We start from the raw sequence: 25,162 nt of genomic DNA, 5'->3' as shown, positions 1-25,162 counted from the left end.
ATAGTCTAGTGATTACTGATGTGTATTCTCTCTGGATTTTTCCTTTGCTATCAGAAGGCAATGTTAAGAGACAACATTTTTACACATTTATGCTATCTACATCCATCAGATGTTTACTTTTTAAATATTTGCAACTGTCATTTATAACAAGGCTGCAAAAAAATTCATCTCTTAAGTCTAAACTATACCAAGATTGCAAGCTTACAATCCATTGCCAGTAATTGTCCAGTTATACTTAATACCAGTGCCTCAGTATCTACCTTTTGATGCTAGTTGATAATGAATATGTTTTTCAGTATTAGTCTTCTGGAAAAAAATAAAAAGAATAATATATTATATTATACACCTTGTTAAGATTTTTTTGCCGTGCATCAAAATTTTCTGCAGATATGTCATGGGATATTTTGTGAGTTACTTCAGTCTTATGTCTACCTATATTTAAGTAAATCTATCAAATACATTTATTTAACTCTTTTTTATAATGCTACCTTTTAATAAAGATTGAGGTACAGTTTTCCATATTTTACAATGGAGCGCACAGCAAGAGTTCATGCCTTAAACCAGTATAAGCTGAACAGTTGCACAATACATAGATGATTGTTGTTAAAATAATAGTACTGAATGCATTTTAGATGACAGAGCTCCAGTGGTCTACATTTTGTTTGCTCTGACATTATTAAACTCAATCTGTTTCTCTGACTGTAATTACTATATTTGCATGGCTGAAAAGTTAGCTTTTTTTAGTCGACTTCTGTTAACACTGTTCGCATGTTGTTTTTTGAGCTTAGTGTTTCATGTGCAGGCAGCAGAACACTTCTGTTGAATCCAGTAATTATGCAGAATCAATAAGTTTTTTCTTTGTGTTTTTCTTTGTTGTTTCTTTGATATGGCCTCTAGGATGCTGCAGGCAAGGTGCTGGACCGCTGGGCCATCATGTCCAGGGAAGAAGAGATCATTACCCTTCAGCAGTTTCTGAGATTTGGAGAAACCAAATCCATTGTGGAGCTGATGGCAATTCAAGAAAAAGAAGGGCAGGCTGTGGCTGTGCCATCTTCAAAGACAGATTCAGATATAAGGACTTTTATTGAAAGCAATAATCGCACCAGGAGCCCAAGTCTCCTTGCTCACCTGGAGAATAGCAACCCTTCCAGCATTCATCATTTCGAAAACATCCCGAATAGCCTTGCATTCCTACTTCCATTCCAATACATAAATCCAGTCTCTGCTCCACTGCTGGGGCTGCCTCCAAATGGCCTCCTGCTGGAACAGCCAGCAATGAGGCTGCGTGAACCAAGCCTTACAACCCAAAATGAATATAATGAGAGCAGTGAGTCTGAAGTTTCCCCTACACCCTTCAAGAATGAGCAAACATCCAGCAGGAATGCTTTGACCAGCATTACAAATGTCGAGCCCAAAACTGAGCCAGCCTGCGTCTCTCCTGTTCAGACATCTACGCCTGTCAATGATTTATCCAAAGCAGAACACACAAAAACCTCGTTCCGCATTCACAGAATGAGGCGAATGGGGTCTGCCTCGAGGAAGGGAAGAGTGTTTTGCAATGCGTGTGGTAAAACTTTCTATGACAAAGGTACTCTCAAAATCCACTACAATGCCGTTCACCTGAAGATCAAGCACCGGTGCACTATTGAAGGCTGCAACATGGTCTTCAGCTCTCTCAGAAGTCGCAATCGTCACAGTGCAAACCCCAACCCTCGCCTCCACATGCCTATGCTAAGGAATAACCGAGACAAAGATCTAATTCGTGCTACATCTGGTGCCGCCACTCCTGTCATAGCAAGTACAAAATCCAGTCTAACTTTAACAAGCCCTGGGCGTCCACCGATGGGATTTACCACTCCCCCTCTAGACCCTGTACTACAGAACCCTCTACCTAGTCAGCTGGTGTTTCCAGCTTTAAAGACTGTCCAACCTGTTCCTCCTTTTTACAGAAATCTACTTACTCCTGGGGAGATGGTGAGTCCTCCAACTTCTCTCCCCACCAGTCCCATAATGCCAGCAGTGAGCAGCATGGAGCATCCTCCTCCTCCTCCTTTGGAGTCATCTGTACCTTCGGTGCTGATGCCCACCCCGGAGCCTAATGCTGACCTTGCCCCCAAGAAAAAGCCAAGGAAGTCAAGCATGCCAGTTAAAATAGAAAAGGAAGTTATTGATACTGCTGATGAGTTCGATGATGACGATGAGGAGGTGAACGATAGCAGCACAATGGTGAATGATATTGGTCATGACAATCACTGCCATTCTCAGGAGGAAATGAGCCCAGGCCTGTCAGTGAAAGACTTTTCCAAAAGTGACAGAAGCAGATGCATTTCCAGACCAGAGATAAGAAGGGCAGATAGCATGACTTCAGAAGACCAGGAGCACGAGAGAGACTATGAAAATGAGTCAGAGTCCTCAGAGCCCAAACTGTGTGAGGAATCCATGGAAGGTGATGATCGCCTCCACGAACCTGGTGAGAAATCCATGATGCACAGTGACAGGCCAGATGAAAACCACAATGACTCCTCTAACCAGGATGTCATTAAGGTGAAGGAAGAGTATACAGACCCTACATATGATATGTTTTACATGAGCCAATATGGACTGTACAATGGAGGCAGTGCCAGTATGGCTGCCCTTCATGAAAGTTTTGCTTCCACATTCAACTACAGCAGCCCTCAGAAGTTCTCCCCAGAAGGCGAACTGTGCTCAAGCCCAGACCCCAAGATCTGCTACGTGTGCAAGAAGAGTTTCAAGAGTTCCTACAGTGTGAAGCTTCACTACAGAAACGTTCATTTAAAAGAGATGCATGTCTGCACGGTGGCTGGCTGTAATGCTGCCTTCCCATCACGGAGAAGCAGAGACAGGTCAGTAAATATTAATTGATTTTCTACATTATTAAATGTGTTGAATTATGTAAGAATAGGTAGTTTAGGGTGTGTGAAGAAATAGAGAGATGCACAGTAATAACAAGTGACAATCATGTTCCCATGACGTTGAGAGAGTTTTATCACTTTAAGATTTTCATTGCTGCCTGGCATTCAGCATAGTATATATTCTGCCATCATCTTATGTGACTGGCTAGATAATAAATGTCATTATTCTTTCAGTGTGCCTGTGAACATATGTGTATTGTACTTCTGTTTATAAGCTGCAGCTTTTTATTACATTCATTTTCTTCTCCCTGCAGCTTTTAAATCAAGAAAAGCTTCTACTAAATGTATAGTAAATTATAAACAATACAAATATCTTCATGCATGCTCATCAAAACATTGAACTAGAAAGGAGGGGAAGGGGTGAATGGATAGTTGGAGGGAGGGAGAGAGGGAGGGAGGGAAAAAATGGAAAGACTAGAATAAAAGAATCATTTCCGTCTCCATAGGGCCATATGAAAGTAAGCAGGAAGCATTAAAAGAATATTCCTCCTTCTCTTCAATTTTTAAAACTGACTGCTACATTGTAGTAAACTAGCATAAAAAAAGTATAAGAAAATAGTTCTGTCTTTCTTCAGAACGTATATCTCTCCATCCAGTATGGCCATTTAGTCCAGTTTATTTTGTTGCCTGTGTGTGAGCAACTCCCTTTCCCTCTGATGGGAATTCTGCGCGCTGAGAAAGGAGAGGCTAGACCCCTACATATTTTTAAGATCAACAAGGGTATATTCTGCTGGGCCTTCAGATGACATCACACTCTAGCTATGCTGCATCAATACTGAAACAGTTGGGCTTAAACAGAAGCAGCTGGTCCTTAACCTCTTAGGGTTTTTTTTATATACACTACTCTTTTTGATTCCTAAGGAAAATGTAATATAAATGGAATTTGTCAAGGTGGTAGGATAACACAGTTATTTCATACTTGTGGATGAAAGCTCTCACATGTGATGATGATCATATTGTCACATAACAGAATATCTCTGGTTCATGGAGTGATGGTGAGATTGGTTCATCTCTTTTCCTTTATTTGTGTTTCATATATTTCATTATGTTGTAAAAATTCAGCAGACACAGGAAGGAAATTAAACCTAGCTAAACATTTCACATACAGTTCCTTTATCTTTGTTTCATCGAAATTGATAGAATTTGCAAGTGAATATTTCATGTCATATAAAATGAAAGCAACTGAATGTTGAGGAGACTGAGGACCTGAAACTCACTATTTTGATGGAAAATCTAGTCCCTGAGTATCTCACATCTTCTGTTACCGTTTATGAAATCCACTAAATATAAAAACAGGAACACACATTAGAAAACTGTTCCACGTGGATAAGTAGGATAATCTAGAAAGTTTGCATTACGGTAGGATGAAACCATTGGACATGAAGCAGGTAAAAAACTAAATTAGGGATCCCTCCTTGGGGTATCCTGATAACTTTTTGAGATTTGGGTTTGAAAAGGGAAGCATAGGAGAAGAATCCTTTGCAGAATTGGAGCCTCAGTGGTATATTCCATGCTGAGCTTAACTGTGTGCGACCCTTTCCAGTTCCTGGAATTGCACAGGTTTTGTTAGTCCAGAATTTGGCTTGGTTGGTCTGTTTCCTCATGTGAATTATAAAGTGTCAGTCATGTACAAAGTAAAACAGCTTTGCATTCAGTGTGCAGCATTAAAAGTGGCTAGATTACAATTCAGAACATTATTTAAATTTCGGTACGAAACCATTGATAGATTATGCGAATAATAAAGAAGTTTGCATAGTAAAGATATATATATATTTTAAGAAAGAGATGACTATAATGACATATATAAAATATTTGAGACTTGAACATTTAAAGAATTTGAGACTATTCTACAAGCTAGATGGGATACTCTTACTAAGCTTATTGAAAGCAAGCTGCAAATTAAAAATATTTGCTTCCAGAACTGAAACTGTGTATTTACAGATAAATTTTTTACTTACATATTATTTTGTGTTGTGTGACGCACAAGACCATCTTTTCATGTAACTCCCTTAGTAAAATTCAAAGTATGCTTCAGTTATTCACTGAGTTTGGGAGAGCAGAAATTCCTAGCCATAAAATATCCATTAATTGCAGGGATTTAAGAGTGGAAATACACTTCAAAAATTCAAAGGCATTGTATAATTTGAGTGCCCATTCAAGCTTGATGTTTTTTCCAGGTTCATCAGCACTCCAGGGCTGCAGAATTTGTCTGAAAATACATTGAAAGAGCTTAGTGATACTCTCATGGTTCTTGATAATTCATTCAGATATTTGAGCAAGAAGTATCATTAAAGACTCTCTCTGATATCCAGTCTTGTCCGGAAGTGGAATGCCTAGAACTGCACAAAAAGTAACACATATGTAGAGCGTATAAACGATGGTGGATGATAGATTTAAGTAAATATTTTAAACATTTTTTAATACTCTCTGAAAAAAGGAGGTTTGTGTTAAATGAACTTAGGAGGTAAAAGTTAAATTAATATTGATTTTTGCAAACCATATAATCTCCCTCAAGACTTTTCTATTAGTTTGTTTTCATTTTTTGCCGTTCTTGAATATACATATTTATTTTCGAGAGAGTTATTACCTAAGTGTACAATTTCTAGCTCTTCAGATTATGAAGAGCACCTCAAACATAGCTGACAGATAACTAAATTAGTAGCATTGCACAGTGAGAACTTCTTCCAGTCACTTTAATCAATTTCACTTAAAAGCTGAGGACCATTTTGCTGCTAATTGCTGTAGAAGAAATAAGAAATAGCTACCTAAAGGACACAGTAAGCATTCCTGGAGAATATTTGTCATGTAGTGGTGTTCCATTCGTTTGGGCACATTTTAAAAAGTCTATCTGATTAACTTGTGTTGTGAGCCACATAATCTACTGACTTTTGACTGGCTAGAGAGGCTTAGTCTTTCTGTGCTTTGATAACTAAACTTAAATTATTTTTTCAGTAGTGTCTTCTTAAAGAACTGGGAGTTCTTCCTATCCTGTAGCTTACAGAGTCTAGTGAGGTTTTTTTTTTTTTGATTATTAATATTATAAGTAATGATATTACTAATATTATTAATAATGTAATTACTTAGAGAAGATGTTCTAACATAAAATACAGGCTTTTGTGGGGGTAAATAATTCTGGCTACTCCTTTTTATTCCTTCTAAAGGCATCTGATGCAGTTTAAGAACCTTTGCAACACAATTCCAGTTAATCAAAGGCTCGACTATATTTTCCCTGTTCTGTACATATACAAGCTCCTATTACTGACACTGGGTCTAGCAGTCTAATTGTCTTTCCAACAGGGTTGTGAATACACACTGTTAGTTAACAGAGGTAGTAAATCGTAGCAGGAGGAAATGCTGCCCTGCTTTGACTGAAGGAGTTTTTTTTGTTTGTGTGTAGCAGCCATAGCCTTTCATGGTGGCACATGTCCTGCAGCAATTTGTGTTAGGGGTTGATTAAAATGAGTCTCATCATTCCTAGATCACCTGTGTCTAAGTCAGCTCCTGTCTAAACATTCCTTTGTTGGGAAGGTTGCAGTATATTCCGAGATCTTTGACTACACAGTGCTATTCCTTGTGAATTAGAGTCAAGGTGGCCAGAAGGTTCATGAGTCCTTCCTTTCCCTGCATGTATTTTTTCAGCATAGGGCAGAGGAAAGCAAAGCAGAACCCCTGCACTTACAGTCAAAATACCAATAATTCGCTGCTTTCCCTTATAAAAAAACAGCATTGCTTTTGAATAGTCAGGCTCTACTGAGCTGAGGTTTTTTTTAAAAGGGCTTTTTTCATAGCCTTTTTCACCTACTGGTAAAAGCACTTATCAAATCAACCTTATAGTTAGCTGTATCTTTGATCTTTTCCCAAAAAAAGAAGTCCTTCCCTCTGTCTTCCTCTGGAAGCTCTACAACTGTCAAAACTTTTTTTTTCCCCATTCTTTACCAACCAGTCCCTGGATTATCTCTTCATCTATTTCTATTTCTGTATTTACTTCAGATGTCTTTTTCTTCTAAAGGTGAGATGTTCAGGTTATACCTTGTTGCAGGAAGGCGGTAGAGAGTAAATAGTAAAAGAAACCATAATAAAAATGGTGTCAGTGGACAGAGGCAACGCCAGAAGCTTCTTTTTGAGCAGTAAGATATCGTTTCCTTTTGGAAGAAAAAGAGAAAGAGGAAAGGAAGATAAGTGCCTTGAATGGAAGAAACCTTTTTAGGCAAAATTATCCTTGTTAAGGGAGTTCCTTCAGGGCCCAGGAGGAAGTCTGTCCTGGGAGTGAGGAGGGAGCCCTTTGGCCCAGGCTGTCAGAGAGCCAGAGCCCCTGGGATGTTTCCCAGCCTCAGCTTCTCCAAGCCCTGCCTGGTCCTCAGTGCAGAGGTATAGCTGCCCCAGGGATGATTCTGGGCTATGGGTGGGGCATGCAGATAGGAAGGAGGAATGCTTATTTCCCATCCAGAGAAAACAGTAAATCAAGTTTCATCTCAGAGTCTCTGTTTTGGAGAGGACGTGCAGAGGTGAAGACCTGGAAGAAGAAACCTAGAACGGTTGACTTAGTTTCTGGCTCTTGCCTTTAAGATTCTGGAATTTTACGGTCAAACACACTGATGAAACAAGAGGACCTATGGATCTTCTACCTTGAGGAGGTCTTATTGATAATCTGCTGTCAGATTTTAAGGAGAAATACAGCTATCTTGTCTGTCAGCCTTAGTTCATGCTAAATGCCTATTTTACTTCAGTACTAGCAATTTTAAAGTCTCTGTTTCTTAGGTTGGTACACAGCATTGGCATGGTAAACATATGTTACCATGTTTCTCAACTTATCTAAATGTATGTAAAATAAAGTCATTTTCAGTATACCTGTTCAGAGGAACAAAGCAAGAACTTTTCGCTTTGTCTTTTTTCCACTAAAGTAAGAATATTAATTGTTCAGGTTTATCTTTAAATTTTCTCACAAAATGAGCATGTGTGCGTGTTCCGCAAGGTGGGAAAGGTGACTGAGCTCCATGAATAAATTTAAAAACAAAATAATATTTGCTCAGGGTGACTTATAAATAAATATGAGGCAACTATTAGTGCCAAGTGTGATCATGCCATTTGATTGCCAGTTAAATCAGTCCAGATTTAAACATGTGTATGCCTCGATTTGTATGGAGCAAGACATCTGTATGTGGTTGATTAAAACCTGCTGATGTCTTCAGAACTAAATTTGTGAAGATATAGGCCTCTGGGTAGATGTATTGAAAAAGCAGAGGCATACTTTTTGTTACCACTGGTTACCTGACTTCCAGCCCTGTACAGGTGTGCTTGAATAAATTAACATCAGTTACCTATGATGAGCCGCTGCATACATTATCAAGGAAGGTGAAGATGTGAGAAACCTGCTACCTGCCTCCTGTTATCACCTCCTTGACACAACAGCACCCATTTATTCGTCATCCCACTATGTTTGGAAACTTCTACAGATAACTTTTTAGAGAATTATTTTCTATAAATACATTCAATTCTAGGAACAGATAGCTCCAGGAAACAAGATATTTCACACTAGTACATGATAACTATTACTGTAATTCCTCTAGTATAAGTAGATGTCATATACAGCTTGAATGCCCTCCAATAAGAACAAGGAAAGAACGTTTTAAGACATTAGGTGCTTGATGAACCATTTGTCAAGGGACAAAAGGGCTAGATTTTTAAAGTATAAACATATTTACACACATATTGCTGTTTCTTGTCACGATGCAATTCATGAAAAGACTTTCTGCATAGCCAATAGAATTGTATAAACCATTAGGTTTTCTCTTGCAGAGTCACTAAGATGTGTGTCATTGCTAATGTTCATATAACTCTTCCTTACCCAAGAGAACCTGTATCATAATAAAATGCTTTGTGCCACCATTAACGCAGAGTTACCTCTTCCATGAGTGGTCGTGGTGAACACAGAGACACAACTTGCCAAGTTGCATACTCACCAATATGAAAAAGAGAAGCAGAATTTAACTAGAGTGCATACGAGTAATTCATCTATGATAATTTTTTTCTTTAAAAGAGAAGTATGGAATTTAAACAAGCCTTAAAGAGCAGTTGTATGAGTAGGGGTTGCAGGGTCAGCTCCAGTATGATGGAAGATCTTCTCCAACTACATATATTCTTTCTGAGTACAAAATATGGTATCAATTTGACAGTGAGCATACATCTTCTACAGTGTAAGATACCTCTTTTTTTGTGTGAACTCACAGAGTAAGTCAAGGATTTTTCAGTGACCTGAAAAGATCATTTAAATAAGCTGCTCCACCAGAATAGGGATAGGTGGCAAGCATAAGTAAAGCACTGAAAATACTAGCCAGAAACAAAGCATACACAAAGGAATATTTTCCCCTGATATGTGTAGAGACAATGATATAAATGTTTAATTTGTTTTGTCCAAGTTTGCTGTGCAGATTATGTTTTATGGTTTGGTGAAAGAGATTATTTGGGAGGAAAGCAATGGGAGCACGGCTGCTTATTCATAATATCCTGATTGCCCCTAGCTTCTAGGAAAGAACCAGAAAAAAGAAAAAACTCTTCTCCAAAGAGTGGGAGAAAACTGAATATTTTCCATTGATCTAAATACAGAGTTGTTCCTCAGATAGAGAGACGTCCTATCTTTCTTAAAGTCTTTTGAGACTGGGGAAAAATTAAGCATCTACCTGCTTTAGCTCCTGCAGAGAAAGGTTCCAGTTTCTTTTTCAAACTTCATCACAGAAGACAGTAAGGTTTCTGTTACAGTAGAGGAAACTTTACTTCATAGATATGAGATAGCATCAGGGCACTACTGCTAAAAGCCTAGACGAGTGAAAAAGCAACAAGAAGAGACTGTCTTGAGAGTGATAGTATCCAGATGGAAGAATCTGGGGAGAAATGATGCATGGGAGAGGGAGACACACCCCTGCCAGGAATAGCTGTATGTTTACTGACCCTTGGACTTACAGGGCCAAAAGTTAAAGCTCTCAAAGTTACAGCTCTGGGTGAAGGAGAGAGACACTAAGTCGGCAGGTAAATGGGCTGCCGAGTAAAAGCAAGCCATGGTAGAGGAGGAGGCAAGAGCTGTGAGAATGGAAAAGCAGAGACTTCTGGGGAAGAAACCCTGTGAAATGGCATCACTGGGAGAGATGTCAAATAGTCAGTCTTTGTAACCGTTTTTCATTTCTGATGCAGCTTAGTAAGGAGGCAGAAGAGGTGCCTTTTTCAGTAGGTGAGGTTCCCCAAGGAGGAGAAGAACAAGAGGTGAGGAATGTGTCCTTGGAGCCTTGGAGTGAAATCAGTTGCTAAATCATCTGGTGGGGAAGAGTCTGCATCTGCAGGGGCCTGCTCGTCACTCTGACCTGCAGCCAAGATGGAGAGGGAGGGACCAAAGTAGCAGAATTTGTCAGTGTAAAGGTGCTAGTGCTTTCCTAAAGCTTGTAGTTGGGAGAGGCTTGGAGACATAGGACCTGCTTGAACAGCAGGGAGAGAGAAGCAGGCAGGAATTTAATGCTAATGATAAGACGTTTATTAGGGTGGGAAGGAAGGGCTGCTGAACTGAAGAAGTGTGGCAAAGGAAAAGTTTTGACTGTTGTCATGATTAAGGTCTAGTTGGTAGTGCACAGTTACATGGAAGTAGGTGGACGGCACATACGTGTATATTTCTTTTAGTGGGACTGTCAGTGCCTGATGAGGCCTATCTCTGCTCCTGGAATATATACCCAAGAATAGACAAAGCAAACTCTTTCAAAGCCCCCTGTATAGTTACCTAGCACTGCAGATTTTTCATAATCTAGGTGTCTTCTCAACATCTACAAGGATAGCAGAGAAAAACTGTAGGGCTAGTGAGATTGGAAATTTGCAGCCTACAGGCTTCATCTGTGTCCAAAGTGGAGGTAAAAATATCTGTGGCTCTAAGAAGAGTCATCATGTACATATATATGTGTATATATATGTGTGTATATATATATGTATATATATATACATGATACATTTGTGTATCAGCTGAGCTTGTCTGTCTGACAAGATAATCTGTCATCTGAGGAGGCAAACTTTACATCAGCTCTTATGGCCTGACCAAAGATTACTCCTTGATGAGGCCTTTTTGTTCTCCCTTTAATGATGATGTAGCTCTCACCTACAGATTCGAGCCAGCATTCAGCACCTGGTGGATGGGATATAAAATGAGCTAAGTGACTATGCTTGGACATATTCAAAAACAAAGTTAGGCTTAGCTGCAGGCAAGAAAACTAGTGAGGCAAGTCCTAGAAGTAACCCCCCCAAAATAACCCCCAAGGAGAAAAATTTACCAGGTGGAGATGACCCAAAATATTTAGAACACTGTTTTGAAGGACAGTGTGCCAGTCCTGTCAGTATATCTAGACAGAGGCGAACACTGTCCAGTGTTGGCTCACTCCAAAGATATAGTCATTCCTAGGCTTTGTGAGGTATTCTAGGTCACTGGGTATTTTTCAATACAGACTTATGTTACAGGTGACCAGTGTGGTAAAACAAAGCTTATTTGGGTTCCTGTCACAGTGCTTTTGACTAGTTAAGATTGGTCTTGGCTAATGGTCCCCAGGTGGATCAGTTAAGAGTTACAGGGAGCCTTTTACTGTAGTCACTGATGTCTGAGGCACTGGCCTGAAGGCAGATTTGCAAATAAAAGATAAGAAGGGGATGTTTTAGACTGGAGTATGTCCTAGCAAAAAGATGTTACTCAAAAATGTTTGGCAATTCATAGGCCCTGGAAAAACCAAAAGCTCTGTGAGACCTTTACGTGGTTACACATACTGCTAGCGGGTTACAGAATATGATGGAGTAACAGCAAATGCATAAAGCGGGGTCTGTCATTTCCAAGAGCGTACTGTGTAGTTAGAAAGAGTTAAAGGGAAAGATAACCAAACTACTGACTACTTGTGTAAGGTAGATACTGAGGGGAAAGATGCAGGGTTATCAGTGAGGGTTAAATCAAGGAAAGACTACATACTGTACAGGCACTGCAAGCCCTCCGGGCACGGCTTTTCATCACCCCTCAGTGCTGGCCTGAGGTGTTCACGTTCTCCTGTCCTGTGCCTCCAGCTGTGCCACATCATGTGCCCGTATTTGTGATATGGCAAGCGTGATTTGTGGTAATTTAGTAGGTGCTACAGTCGAACCGCTCTGCTTGCATACAGCAGGTGTGTATAAATAGTTTCCAATGGCACTAGAGATACCTCTGATGGTCTACAGGATACTGAGGTAACACTGGAATATTTCAGATATGATTCCACTTACTGCTGTTCACATGTTGACTTTTTGATGGTGAACGCCAGCTAGTCCCTGACAGAAGTTTTGAGCCCACCGCTTGCTCTAATGAAAACCTAAGGCTTTTAGTACTGCCTCGCACTTCCTAGCAACATCTTTTAAATGAGCACTTTGCCTTGTGCTATCAAAGTTTTTCTTTTTTAATTAAGAGCTCATTTCACATTTAAGCGTGCCCTAAAAAGCATTACTTAAAAAAGACCCATCTAAGAAATAATTCAACATTTTTGCCATGAGGCACCTACAAGCTTCATATAAATGGACCTGGAAGAGGAATGAAAGAGTTTTAGATTTGCCAGAAATGTAGACTGTCATAAAAAAGAAAGGATTGCAGGACTTTGTTGGCATTGTGTATAAATGTAAAGTGGTCTGTTGTGTATGGGTGAAAGGTGGGGAGAGAAAGAAAGCGTGGGATTGTTCTAAGAAGATACTTTTTCTGTCACTTTGTTTTTGCATTCCTTCTGGAAGAGAAAGGAAAAAGAAACCCTAAACTGTATGGTCATGTCATATGTACATCTGAAACATAAGTTGTAAGTTATAAGTTGTTATTTCTGATGTTACTGATTTTGATTCTACTGCTTTACAGACTTTATTGCTTATTTTATTAACTAGGGAAAAATGTTGCTCACTTCCAATTCAATACATTTTTTCCTCTCTCTCTCTCTCTCTCTCTCTCTCTCTCTCTCTCTCTCACTCGTTTTCCTGGTTATGCCAAAATAAAAAAGCAATTACACTTCAGCCTTTTACAACTGAAAATACAGATGGGAGAGAGTTAATTTTGCTGCTCATAAATCTTACATTTTACTTTTGTGCTTAGCGCACAAAATGTGGGAGTAAAAATACCCCAAACATATATATGAATGTGTGTGTGTGTGTGTGTGTATGTGTGTGTGTATATACCAAAAGAGTGCACTATATATAGCTGTGCTGGTAGACAGAGACCTAAAAATAGAGTGGATAGGAAAAGAACATAGATTCCCACTCAGAAAAGGTAAATGAGCCCTTGGTTTAAGAAGATGCATGTGGCTGATATATTATGCAAGATTCAGAATCAAGATTTCATGAGGAAAGGAGGCAGGGCCTGGCAGTGAGGATAACAGATCCTGCACTGGAAGTCTCTCAGGTCTGATAGCCAGATAGGGCAGCAGCACTAATTCTGCAGCCTTTTTAGTCTGTTCTGTCACAGAAGGGGCACTGCTGGGTCAGTCAGCTCACTAGTAATTGTGTTTTACAGACTTCTAAAGCAATTGGCTCAGTCAGTCCCAATTCAATAAAAGTGGAGAGCGAGAGCGAGAGCACTTTTGTTCTATTTTTTACTTGAAATTATTTCATTCAGCAGTCTGTCTTTTTTATTACCAGGATTTGACATTAGCACTCCAAGCTATATTAGCATCCATTTCAGCAGTTCAGTAATGGTATTAAAAAAACACTTAACTTCAACGGTGAATGGTTGTATGACAGTACCATAAAAATCCACATTAAAAAAAAAACTTATGTATTTGTCCCTGCAAATTATTTTTCACTTGTTTAACCACTTCAAAACTACACTCTCTTGACTGGCATTTGCAAGGGCTCTAGCAGCTGAAAAGCTTGTAAAGGAGCTGAGAAGCAACTGCAATAAGAATGGCATAAAGGGAAAAATGAAGACATTTAAAATAGAAAAAAAAAAAGTAGTAGAAACACAGGAGCCCGCACACGTACACAAGAAAGACCTCTCATTTTGGGTGGGTGCACATCATTCATCAGTTGAAGTAAGACTGTAAAACTCAAATCATCCAAGGTAAAATCTTTGGCATCTTCCATGTTTCTGGGATTTAATTTTGAACCCAGCACTCTCCAAGCTTGGGACGGCAGCCTAACTACCTTGGCACTGCAGCACACTCATAAATGACTGCATTAGGTTCTAAATTTTGATTAAACATTCTGTAATTAATCAATGCTAGACATGAAGCAGTTGGCAAGGTCCAGAGCTGCAAAATGTTTAAGACATAAAACATTACAAAGTAATTAGAATGTGCTCCTTCAAGAGAAGGATTGCCTTCAATAAAGAGGTAAATGATAGCATCATGTTTATTGTGGACGTAGGCAGCCAGTGCAATATGATAAACTGCAGGAGATACACATATCAGTAATCATCCACATTATTAGTGTCATTAATCATAATTCTAAAAATATGACAGCAGCAGCCAACTTTTTGACCAATTTTGCCTCTGCCTGTTGGCCGTTATAACTTCACTAATAGACTGCAGAGCTCCTGTGCGTGGCAGTTTGCATTGAGAATGGAAGGTTAATTATATTTGAGCTGCTGATTCTTTCTCTCCTCGGAAAAGACTGAGCACTTTGACAATCCCAGGAGCTCACTGCTGTTAAACCAGTAAAAGTACTTTATTGAAATTTTCTTTGTTGGTCAGGAATGAGTAGATGTTTCAAATGAGATATAAGCGCCAGGCTGGGACGGACGCTAATGTTTCTTCCAAAATAATCCTTGGACAGTAAGCTGAACTCATACTTCCCTTAGATATCTTTGCACAGTCTCTAGTGGATGGGTAAAAAGTTGAGAATTTAATAACCACTGACAATAGTACGTATGGAAGAATCTCAAAGGATTGAAATTACTGAGGACTTGGGATGTCAATGAAGGGAGGTTATAGGATAATCAGCTATCAGTTGACCTGAAAGGGATACTTATTTAGTAATGTAAAATTACTAATAGAGGAGCGCTGTTGAAGTGCCACGTCGTATTTTGTTTTATAGTTCCTCTGGTATTATATAAATAAAACCAGCATTTTTAGACAAACAAAGCAGTGTGGATGAGAATTGCCATTGCAGTGTGACAAAAAGGAATGGTTTGAATACTTTCCACAAAACCTGAACTCATAAAAAAGACATCCTTGGATCTGGGGTTTTATTACAAACTTGAACATATAATGCAATCAGTAAAGAGTTTATGAACCTTGTAAGCAAATCTTGAGATAATGTGTTGCTGAGCATCAATATCTGGGAGAAAAGACCTGATTTCAGAGCAGAACTGGAGAAAGCTAGGTATTTTGACTGTTTTATTTTGAGATTTTGCATTTACTGAAACTCAAAACTCAAAGTAGAATTCATGAGTGCGATGCTGAACTGAAGGGACTGTTTGCATAAAATCTTGCAATACTATCACATTTTGTACGGCTATTATAATAGTAAAATCAAAAGTGAAAACTACTGATTATAAAACTTGGATCAGGTAATACATAGAGGATTTAATTTTGAAAATAAATGTCAATTCATGTAATTTGGCAAGAAATTCTAACTGGATGTTGTCTCCATACTTCTTAAGGACCAGCAAAATATGTAAACACACAGGAGATGAGCACGTAATGCATGAATGCTATGCAGGGCCTTGTGTGAGTCACCTGCCCAGGGATAAACTTTTCCGTAGAGCATGTGTAGGTTCTTGAAATAGCTTATGACAGATGGACTGAATGTCAGTATTTCTGAGCACTTGTAATTTCCATTGAAGGACCGTGTCCCACATGTGATGACCTTCTTGTGCATGTAACATTGCTACATTTGGGTAGTTCACTTTGGAAATACTCAATGAGATAAATCACTTTATTCTAAACTTTCTCAACCAGTCCGGATATTAGACAAGAGTGCTAGCTATTTTGTAATGAGTCTGTTTTGCTTCCAGGCAGCTAGTTAAGTGCGAGGTTGAAGTGTTGCAAAACAATTTTGATCATTTCTGAGTAACTTTGGCAAATATGCCAGCGGTTGTGCTTTTTTTTCATAATATCTTTTGATCTTTAATGGACAACAATAGTAATATATTAAGAGTGCGACATGACCTCGATGCTTCTGAGCACACACAGCTGTTGTGAAAGTGTAGTTCTGTTCACACGGTAAGGATCGTCTCACTAAACACCTCAACAGGTATGTACTGAATTATTGGGCCTTTCAAGAATCAAGAACCTGGCAGATTTTGCATTGAAACATGATATGGTAAGAAACCTTGCCATCAGATATCAGTTCCACAATTAACCTGAGTGTCTGTTCACATAGTTGGCTATCCTGCCTTCCCAAATGCCATCTCAGTATTAACATTTTTTATGCATTCCACGGCGATGACAAATTGTTTTCTGAGTCTAACTCTGGATTAAGTATGCAAAAGGCATGTTTGCCTCTGCCAACAAACCAATAATTCTCACTAACATCTTCAGAGTTACAACATTTATAAAGTTGCAAAGTGGAGTAAACAAACCATCTGTTTGGCTTTACCATATATGTCATGCTCTCTTATTAGCATATTACGATTCATTTAGTAAACAAATTTGGTGATTTCGTTCATGTCAAAGTTAGAGGGAGCTTGAAGATGATTAACATTCCTGGGACAGGCACATTAATACATTGCTTCCTCTGCAAAGTTAAATGGCTTCTCAGGAGAATCACCCCTTGTTGACAAGATGAGACTGTCAATTTTGTTTGCCTGCCACATTAGGGGCCGTAAGGGGATGGGAAGCTCTGAGAAAGAGGAGCAGTGTAGGCAGCATAATTCACTGCGAATTGAAAAAAGAAGTCTAATTCTGATAAATGGTCGACCCCAATACATCCTACCTGTTATTACAACAGACGTGCCGTATCTGTGCTGTAAATTAGTTAAACCCCTGAAGAGTTTGGTGGGAGCTTATCTTCAAGTGAATAATTTGAGTGTAGAGGGAGCTGTCTTCGTGACCAGTGTGAGTGATTTGTTTCATATTGAAAGGGATTGAAATGACTGGGCTCCACATCTTTAATTTGCAAGAACTTGCTTGTCCTTTATTTCTTGCATTTAATAAGCACTTTTTTTTTTTTTTACTTTTTTTAATAGGTGCTGAACTGTATTTTACCTTTTAGATTTTCTTGCTATGAAAGGTTAATATTTTTCAGATTCTATGCAATTTAAAGCCTCAAGAACCGATGTAATTACCCAAACTGCTCATGTAAAAATGCCATAGTTTCATTGAGTAGTATAGCTTTTTGTCTTTACCCATTGTTCTAAAGTACTGGCCTCTATCTTAATTTTTCCCCCTGCTTTCAGAGGCAAATTAAGCATGATTAGATACATGGAAGTGGTAATGCATAGGCTGAAATCTTGGCCCTGTTTAGATAAACGTGATTTTCATCATTTACTTAGACCAGAATTTCAAACCTTATTATCTGTATTAGATTTATGGATTTCCTTTTTTTTTTTTTTTAAACATTAAAAAAATCAGGTTTTATCAAAGACTACTGAGAGAGAGGCAAAATTAGAATGGTAAATAAGAAAATAATTTCTCTAACAATGCTAATTAAATTCCAGGAACTATTTTATTGTTGATTTTTCTTAAGTAAATGGGGAAAATGACTGCTGCTTCCTTCTTGAAGAAACATCAGAATTAAGGCCATATCTATACTCATAAATATGTACACTGTTATATTTAGCCAGAGTCTTACTTTCTTTGATTTTAGCTGCATGAAACTCAGCACTTTCTGTCTGCAGAGATTCTGAGAAAGGCTAAAGTTCTGGGTTTATTTTGTGTTACATTCACGTATTCTGAACCTTTTTGTGAGTTTCAGGCTTAAATAAACAGGAAAGCAACATGAAATGGAGGTAAGACCACAATGCTTTGCTATGTTAGAGATTAAAATCATGTGAAATTTTTAAGCGAAGCTGTAAATCTTAATTCACAACCTTTGAGGTGAAGATAAAGAGAACTTTGGTTCACATCTTTTCATTATAGGTAAGAAAAGGAGGCTCAACACTGGGCAAAAATTCTATGGAGCTGAAGTTAGGTGTGGAAGACTCTTATGGGAGGCATAATGAAAGCTTCATTGTTCATGATGCTTTAAAGTGGATTGACAAGACTTTAAACTAAATGTGCAAGAGGATAGCTTGTCTGGGGCCTGTGCAACCTGAGCAGTTACTTCCATATCCACTGTCGATGAGAGGTTTGCAGATCTCTGTGCAAAATTTCAGACAAACATGTCCTGGCCTTTGATTTTGCAATAGAACCTTGAAACAGTTGAAGACTGTGTGGTTTCAGGTTTTATGACAAAATATTACCTTCTTTCTTCTTAAAAAAATATTGACTATTACCTAGAAGGAAAAAGAATACTTAATGTTGTATTTTAATGTACTAAGTCTCTAAATATAATTTTATCATTTTACTTAATGCCAGGATTACTTACTGTAATTTAAAGCAAGCTAGCCAAAGCTGCTGTGAGCTCCTATCTCTGATTTCTTTGCAGCATTTGAATGAAAGAATTGGGTGACATTATTTTGGCAAATCATTTATTTGTCAAAAATGCATTTTCAGAACTCTTGAGCTATAGGAGGTTTGGGATAATTGTTTTAGTGGGAAACAGAGGAAGGAAGGATGTGAGGGAATACAACTGGAAACGTTGAAATTATTCCTTTCAGAATTTTGATGTACAATACTGTACAGTCATTCTGATGTTGGACTGAGATTTTCATCAAGAACCTTTGGCACTTACACTCAACCAAGGAGGAGCAAGGGACCAATGGCTAGGACATGTAGGTAGGATGTCGGAGGTTGGTTTGACCTTTCTATCTGACTGCATCAGGGGCCAGAAAAGGGGTTTCCTTAGTCCCTAACTGACTGCACTAACAGTTATGTTGTTGAAATAATCTTGCTTTCTCTTTCTCTCACACACTTAATATTTAAGCCTAATAATTTTTTTCTCCTGGTAAAATTAGAAAATATTGCTTCGTGGTTCATTTTTGACAGTGTGCCCTGTCCTGAACTGTCAGTAAAATACACAAGTTAATTTTTCATCCACATCATTTTGTGCTTTTGTACTTCAATTTAAATAAACAGAGTACTCTTTATTATCTGAATCCTCTAACTCTGCTGTGCTCATTATAAGTGAGATTTGTCCCAGTGCAGATAGGACTGCAGCCACGCGTGCTCCCATTGTGCACTCACAATGGGCCTTGAATCATACACAGAATTTACACCACCTTCTGCGCCAGGACAAATTTTACTCTATGATAAATTCCTCCTCAGTCACTTCAAAAACAAATAAAAAGAATGACTAAATAAAAATAAACTAAAATAAAGCAGCCATTACATTTTTCTTTCCAACAAATGGATAGTAAATTAACAAAATCAGATTCATTGACAAGTGTAGAAAGAAACTGCTGAAGAGAACCCAGTCTGGATTTATGAGCTGTGTAAATGGCATGTACATTTAATTGACCATATTTCCTAGGCTTATAATTCCCGTTCTTTTGTTGATGCACAGTGCATCTCTCACAAGAGAAGCTTGCTAGTAGTAGGTGGGGTGGAACCAACAGTGAATTCTAATTATGGAAGAGTATTTCTGTGAACTTAAGAACGGAAGGAAAATACCACCACTGGTAGCATCACACCCACAGCCAGAGAGCTGCTGTGGTCACTGTAGCACTCTGCATCGCACCACTACCAAAATTCCAGTCTGAAAAGGAGACAGTGAACTGGGAAGTTTGATACCCTTGCCACTTGACAGCAACCACAGATTTCACATATATCATCATTATCATTATCATCCTTTGCAGCACTGATTCATTCTTAAGATCATTGAATTCAGAAGGCTGGGCTTCCCTCTAGTGAGAACTTGTCCACACTCTTCTGCCCTCCATATGACTAATTCATGAGTAGTAACATGGAAGAAGAATTTTAATTATATGAAAAGTCAGGCATTCTGGGCTTCCCCAAATACGCAAGACTTCACTGAAACTTTCTTGTCACAGTAAACTGCATCTCAAAACATCTTGTAGAAATATCCCCCTCATTTTTAAGGGCAAATGACATGTAATACAGAACTAAACAGACGTTTGGGCATTCTTTGACATGTATTATTCTTAATTCTCAGAAGTAACTTTCATCACAGTCCGATGTTACCTAGGATGGCGTAGGTCTGGTCATTGGAGTTGAATGAGATCTGCCTTTAATTAAGCTCTTCGACCTCATATTTCTGTCTTTAAGACCTCATTCTCCAGTTCTCTTTATATTGCCAGGATCAAATCTGATTTTAGTAGATGGTGTACAAGTAAGCAGTCTAAGAAATCCAGATACACTCAAAGGATTTTATTAGGTCAAATGTTTATATATTTTCTATACGTCTGTGTACTTGTTCCATTTGTTTAAGTACTTTAAGTTTTTTCCTCTGCAGATACAGTAACAACTGCAGTGTACTGGACGCCTGAGATGGCTTTAATAAAATTAGTTACCTCAGGTATGAGGAATAATATAGCCATGGCAGGCTGGACCATGGCTGCCTTTGGTGTGCCTGATTTTTCACCTATTTGATGGTAGGGTTCATGCCCTGGCATAAATCGCTACACTGAAACCATGCCTCAGCCTACCTAGGGAATGTTGTTTGCATGGTCCTGGCAGGCGTGAGTAAGGGGGCAGTGGTGGTGAAAATCACAACGAGCAGAACAGCTGAGGAAAGAAACTGCAGGTGCCATGAGGAGGAGCAGGTGGACAGATAACAAGGCTGACATTGGCAGGGAGCTCTTAGAGGACTTGTTAGGATTTGAGAGTATCTGAGCAGACGACGGAGCGTTGGAAGAGGTTAGGATAAAATACTTCAGTTTGGTATGGTGCAAGAGGCCTGGGACCCTTTGCAGTAGTGTAAATCAGTTGAATAAGTAGTGTTTTCCAAGAAAAAGTCAAGGAAGAATAGCATAGGATGAGGGAACCAAAGACATAGTTACGGTTATCAAGAAACAAGACAGTAAAGGCTTGGCCAATATTTTTAGTGCTATTTTTTTGTTCTCTTCTTACGTCTCTCAGATTGCTGCTTGGGCCTGTTTGGTCAAAGTGGTGTATCTGCCACATACTATTCTGCCTTTCCACTTGAATAATATTCTTTGTAGCTTTCAAGATGCTAATTTCTGCTCCTAAATTCAGCCATATTCTATTTGCCGATTACCAGTGCCTGCCTTTTCTGGAACATCTCCCTTTTTAAACTTCCCTGCCCCGTTCAGGATACTGTTTCTCTCTCCGCTCAGCTTTCATCCATGCTCTTCTTTCTTTGCTCCGTTTTCCTTTATGGATCCACTCTTTGCAGCAATCCTCAACAGAAATGGGCATATTGCTCCAGCAGACTGCCCTGCTGCCTTTACCACAGAAACCCCAGGAGTGCTGCTGTCATCCCCCAGAATACCAGTCTTTATGCAGGGCGCTGCTCAAGCAACACCCCGTACATGGTCCTCAGCCAGAGCCTCAGAGCGCATTGCTATGTTTAGATGCGAATCAGACAGCAAAAGGATGCAACACCGGGCCCTGGGTATTGCAGCGTTGCGTGTCTGTGAAATCACGCTTTCCTTCCCTCCTAACGCACTTGTCATTCAGCTACTGGAAACCTCAGTGGCTAGTAATTTACGCACACAGTACTCTTAATTCTGACAAAGTTTTAGCCTCTGTGACTTTGGTCTTATCTCAACATTTAAAATATGCAGTGTCCAAAAAAATGAACTTTTTCTCACTATGCATGCCTGTCGTCCCTAACAGAATGTTTTTGCATGTGATATTTAGGGAAAGTATTAAACACAAGTGAAATAGATTAAGAAATGAATGTAAAAGAATCAATTCTTTTGAACTGTGGTTGCATAATGGAAATCGACTGCTATGAATGAACCTATGTTCAGAAGTTATGAACAGCAGAGCTAATGCACTGCCATGAGTTCATCTTTATTATTGCATTACACCTGAATCAATTGATAAAGTAGCTTTTTTTTAAGGCTAGGAATGGCACTTAATTGAATAAAAGTCAATGTAATTATATTAGGAGAATCCAACAGTACTGCTGACAGCGGAAAAGGGACACTACCGAGCAGAGTGCCAGAACTTGTCCACACATTTCTGCACATCGTTTGCCTGACAGATATTATGGGCTGGTACATACTTTAATTAGATTACTGATTGCCACTGCTGCAAGTGAGAATTGAATAAGGGAGGCATCTCTCCTTATCAAAGCATCAGCAGGGGTTTCATCCTTACGCTGGTCTTTCTCAGAATGGCCTCTGTCCATCTGGGGCTCAGTGGCCCCTCTTTAACCGCGGTAATTTATACTTATCTCTTCATTCAATGAATGTTGACATTATTTTCACTGCGTGCCTGGCCACTGTTTCTCTCAGCAGCAAACCAAGGAAACAGCAAGCGTGAACATGTGAGAGGCAGCAGACAGTTACAGCTCTCCTGACTGGTTTCTGCACCGCAGCAAATTCCCGTATTCTGTGGAATCGGTGTGAAATCAGGGGTGGGTCGGGGGCCGGGGCGTGGGGTAAGCTGGAGAAATGGTAAGAAGTAAACACACGAGCCCTTTCTGAGTAGTTAGCAGTTAGCGTTATGATGATAAGCACAACTGTGCTTTTATGCTCATGTAATAACTCTGGTCAGCGTGGACAGGCCGTCACAGTAAGCATTTCCTGTACTTAGCAGCTTTAGTTGGGGTGTATGCCATCGGACATCAGGAAGGCAAGGAGCAGCTATATGGAAAGAGGGGCTGCCGGGACTACTGTTTATCATTCATGTATGTGCACACTGCATGCATCTGTTCAGAACTCATTTGTGGATGATGATGAGGATGCTGTGAATTTGCTTTGATTAATTTGGTTTATGTTTTTCATATTGTGTGGTTGACTCAGTAGCCATCAGGACAACAGCATAAGTGAGAATACAGCTGAAAAAAACCAATTTCATGGTCAAGGTTTTATTTAAAGTCTATATTTTATTGGTTTCAGATATTATTTTCTTTTGTCTTTTTTTTTAACCAGATATGTCTGGATTGGAATGTGAATTTGTTCTCTTTCTCTCTCTCTCTCTCTCTCTCTCTCTCTCCTCTTTCTCTCTTTTCTCCTTATCTCTTCTCTCTCTTTTGTGATCTCAATTTAGCAAAAGATTAGAAAGCTGATCTTATCACAAGGTAAGCTCAGCCTTCGTAAGTGCAGTGTGGGGATATGCATAATTACACTTCTGCGCCTCAAAAAACCAACAATGCTTTACTTGCTTGTGTGAAAGGAGTGTTTCCCATGTGGGAGAAAAACAAGGAATGCTCTCCACTTTTTTCTGCCCTTGCCCATACCTCTCAACTGTCTCTCATTAGGATAGAAATCTTCCATTTTAGACATCCTCCCACCCCAATAATTGCATCCCAAGCAGACATGATTGGATTAAATTGCAGTTCAGTAACAGTTTTACGTCAAAGGACAGTAACCTGCACTTGCTGGGGCCAGTGGCAGGCCCAGTGAGCGGTCCAGATCATTGCTATTGCTATTATCTTTACTTATTACTGTAAATTATGTGCAACAGATAGATGCCTCACAAAATAAGTGATAGAAAATTACAGTAATTAACCCCACATCACTTTAATCTTCCTGGATTTGCATTTTCCTTGTTTGTCTGCATTGTATTGCTGTACCATGATTGGACCTTCAGCTGGTTGAGAGGTATGTTTCAAAGGGTTTCTTAAACAAAAGCTTCCAATAAGGAAGTATTGCTAATAGCTATTGTTTTCCTTCTCCCTTTTTTGTTACTGTAGGACATGAATGTCTGTAAAACGTTTGGTCAATGTTATGTCTACCTGTGCCAATTTTATACCTAGTATAAATTTTTGCAAATTAAAGTGTTCCTGTGTTAAAATTCTCTCTTTCTCTCTCTCTCTTTCCCCTCCCTGCCCTCTTTCCTTCCCCTCCTACATTTGGGCTCTGATCTGCAATTTATAATGGGCAGACAGACTGGTGAGTCTGCATGTTGTAAATTGCGGGTTTGGGTCCTTAGCTTGCAAAGAATGTTATGCAGTAGAACTTCGCTAATTCTTTTGTCACTGATTTGAAAATCCAGTCACCTTCCAAAGAAAATAAATATTTATCCTCCTTTTCCTCAGCAATGGTGCACATTCAGAATACTGAACCCTAAAGTTTTCTAATATCGAAAACTTTATACTAATTTCGCATCTTTAAACACTTTGACAGAAGGAGCGTGTTCTGTGTTCAGAGGTCTTTGATGTCTGTCATGTTTGTTGGTTTCATCATTAATTCAGAAAATGCAGTTGTTCAAAGAGGATTTTCCTGACCCTACTGCAAATCAGTGAGGTTCTACTGCAATGGATAAATAAAGGCCAATGTCAAAAGTGGAGAGTAGAATGCAGTATTTAAAATAATAGACTGTATTACACAGCTACTAACCCAAAGGCTTAAGTTTTATTTGCAAATGCAGAGCTTTAGTTCTTGAGAACAAAGGCCCTGATCCTGTAAAACACTTGAGAATGTTTTAACTTGCAGCTCTTGGGATCTGGTCCAAAGACCACTGACGTCAGTGACAGCTTTTCCAGTGCCTCTTGAGCACTCAGTGACTTCAGGATATCTCTAAGCCAAAGCCCCTGCTTAAGTGTTTTGACTGATTTGGGGTAAAATTCTGTATTGTCATTAGTATTTTTTTATTGGAAGTTACACCACTTCAGTCATTTAGCACTGCATTAGATACAGCACTGGGAAGAGCATAGTGAAGAGCAACAGTACCCTCCCAGAAGGATGGAACCAGTGACTGTGTCTGAGATTTTCGGAAACTCGTTTGTGGATTTCAGAGACTTGTTTTCTTAACCCCTTCAAGTCTTTTCCATCTGTATTTGGCCTGATTCTGAATACCTTTATATCCGAATTACATCATCAGAATCAGGACCCCTAACTAGCTATCATTCAGTCATGTTAATATTTTTCTCTTCCTATATTTCACTTACACAGTTGTGTGAATACATATATATGTATATTTCATACTTATATATGTATGTATGAATGTATAAATATACAAAAATATATATATACACATATGCAAACTCACACAGATATTCTATATATTAATAATATCTTCTTCTGAAGCAAGGCTTTTAGGAAAACTGGCAGGGATTCAGGGATCAAGAATAGCATT

General features: G+C 39.0%; 1 protein-coding gene across 3 annotated transcripts in view; it reads left to right on the top strand.

The window, feature by feature from the left end:
• BNC2 (basonuclin zinc finger protein 2) overlaps window positions 1-25,162 on the top strand; it is a 360,399-nt gene that overhangs the window by 306,258 nt on the left and 28,979 nt on the right. For all 3 annotated transcript variants that reach the window (XM_068928905.1, XM_068928904.1, XM_068928906.1), the window contains one exon: window positions 898-2,864. In XM_068928905.1, the coding sequence (XP_068785006.1) occupies window positions 898-2,864 (1,967 nt within the window). The remainder of the gene's footprint in view (window positions 1-897; window positions 2,865-25,162) is intronic.

This window comes from Struthio camelus, chromosome Z, assembly GCF_040807025.1.
Source record: "Struthio camelus isolate bStrCam1 chromosome Z, bStrCam1.hap1, whole genome shotgun sequence".
Lineage (NCBI taxonomy): Eukaryota > Metazoa > Chordata > Aves > Struthioniformes > Struthionidae > Struthio > Struthio camelus.
The sequence above is the reverse complement of the archived record's forward strand: the minus strand, read 5'-3'. Positions and strand labels throughout refer to the sequence as shown.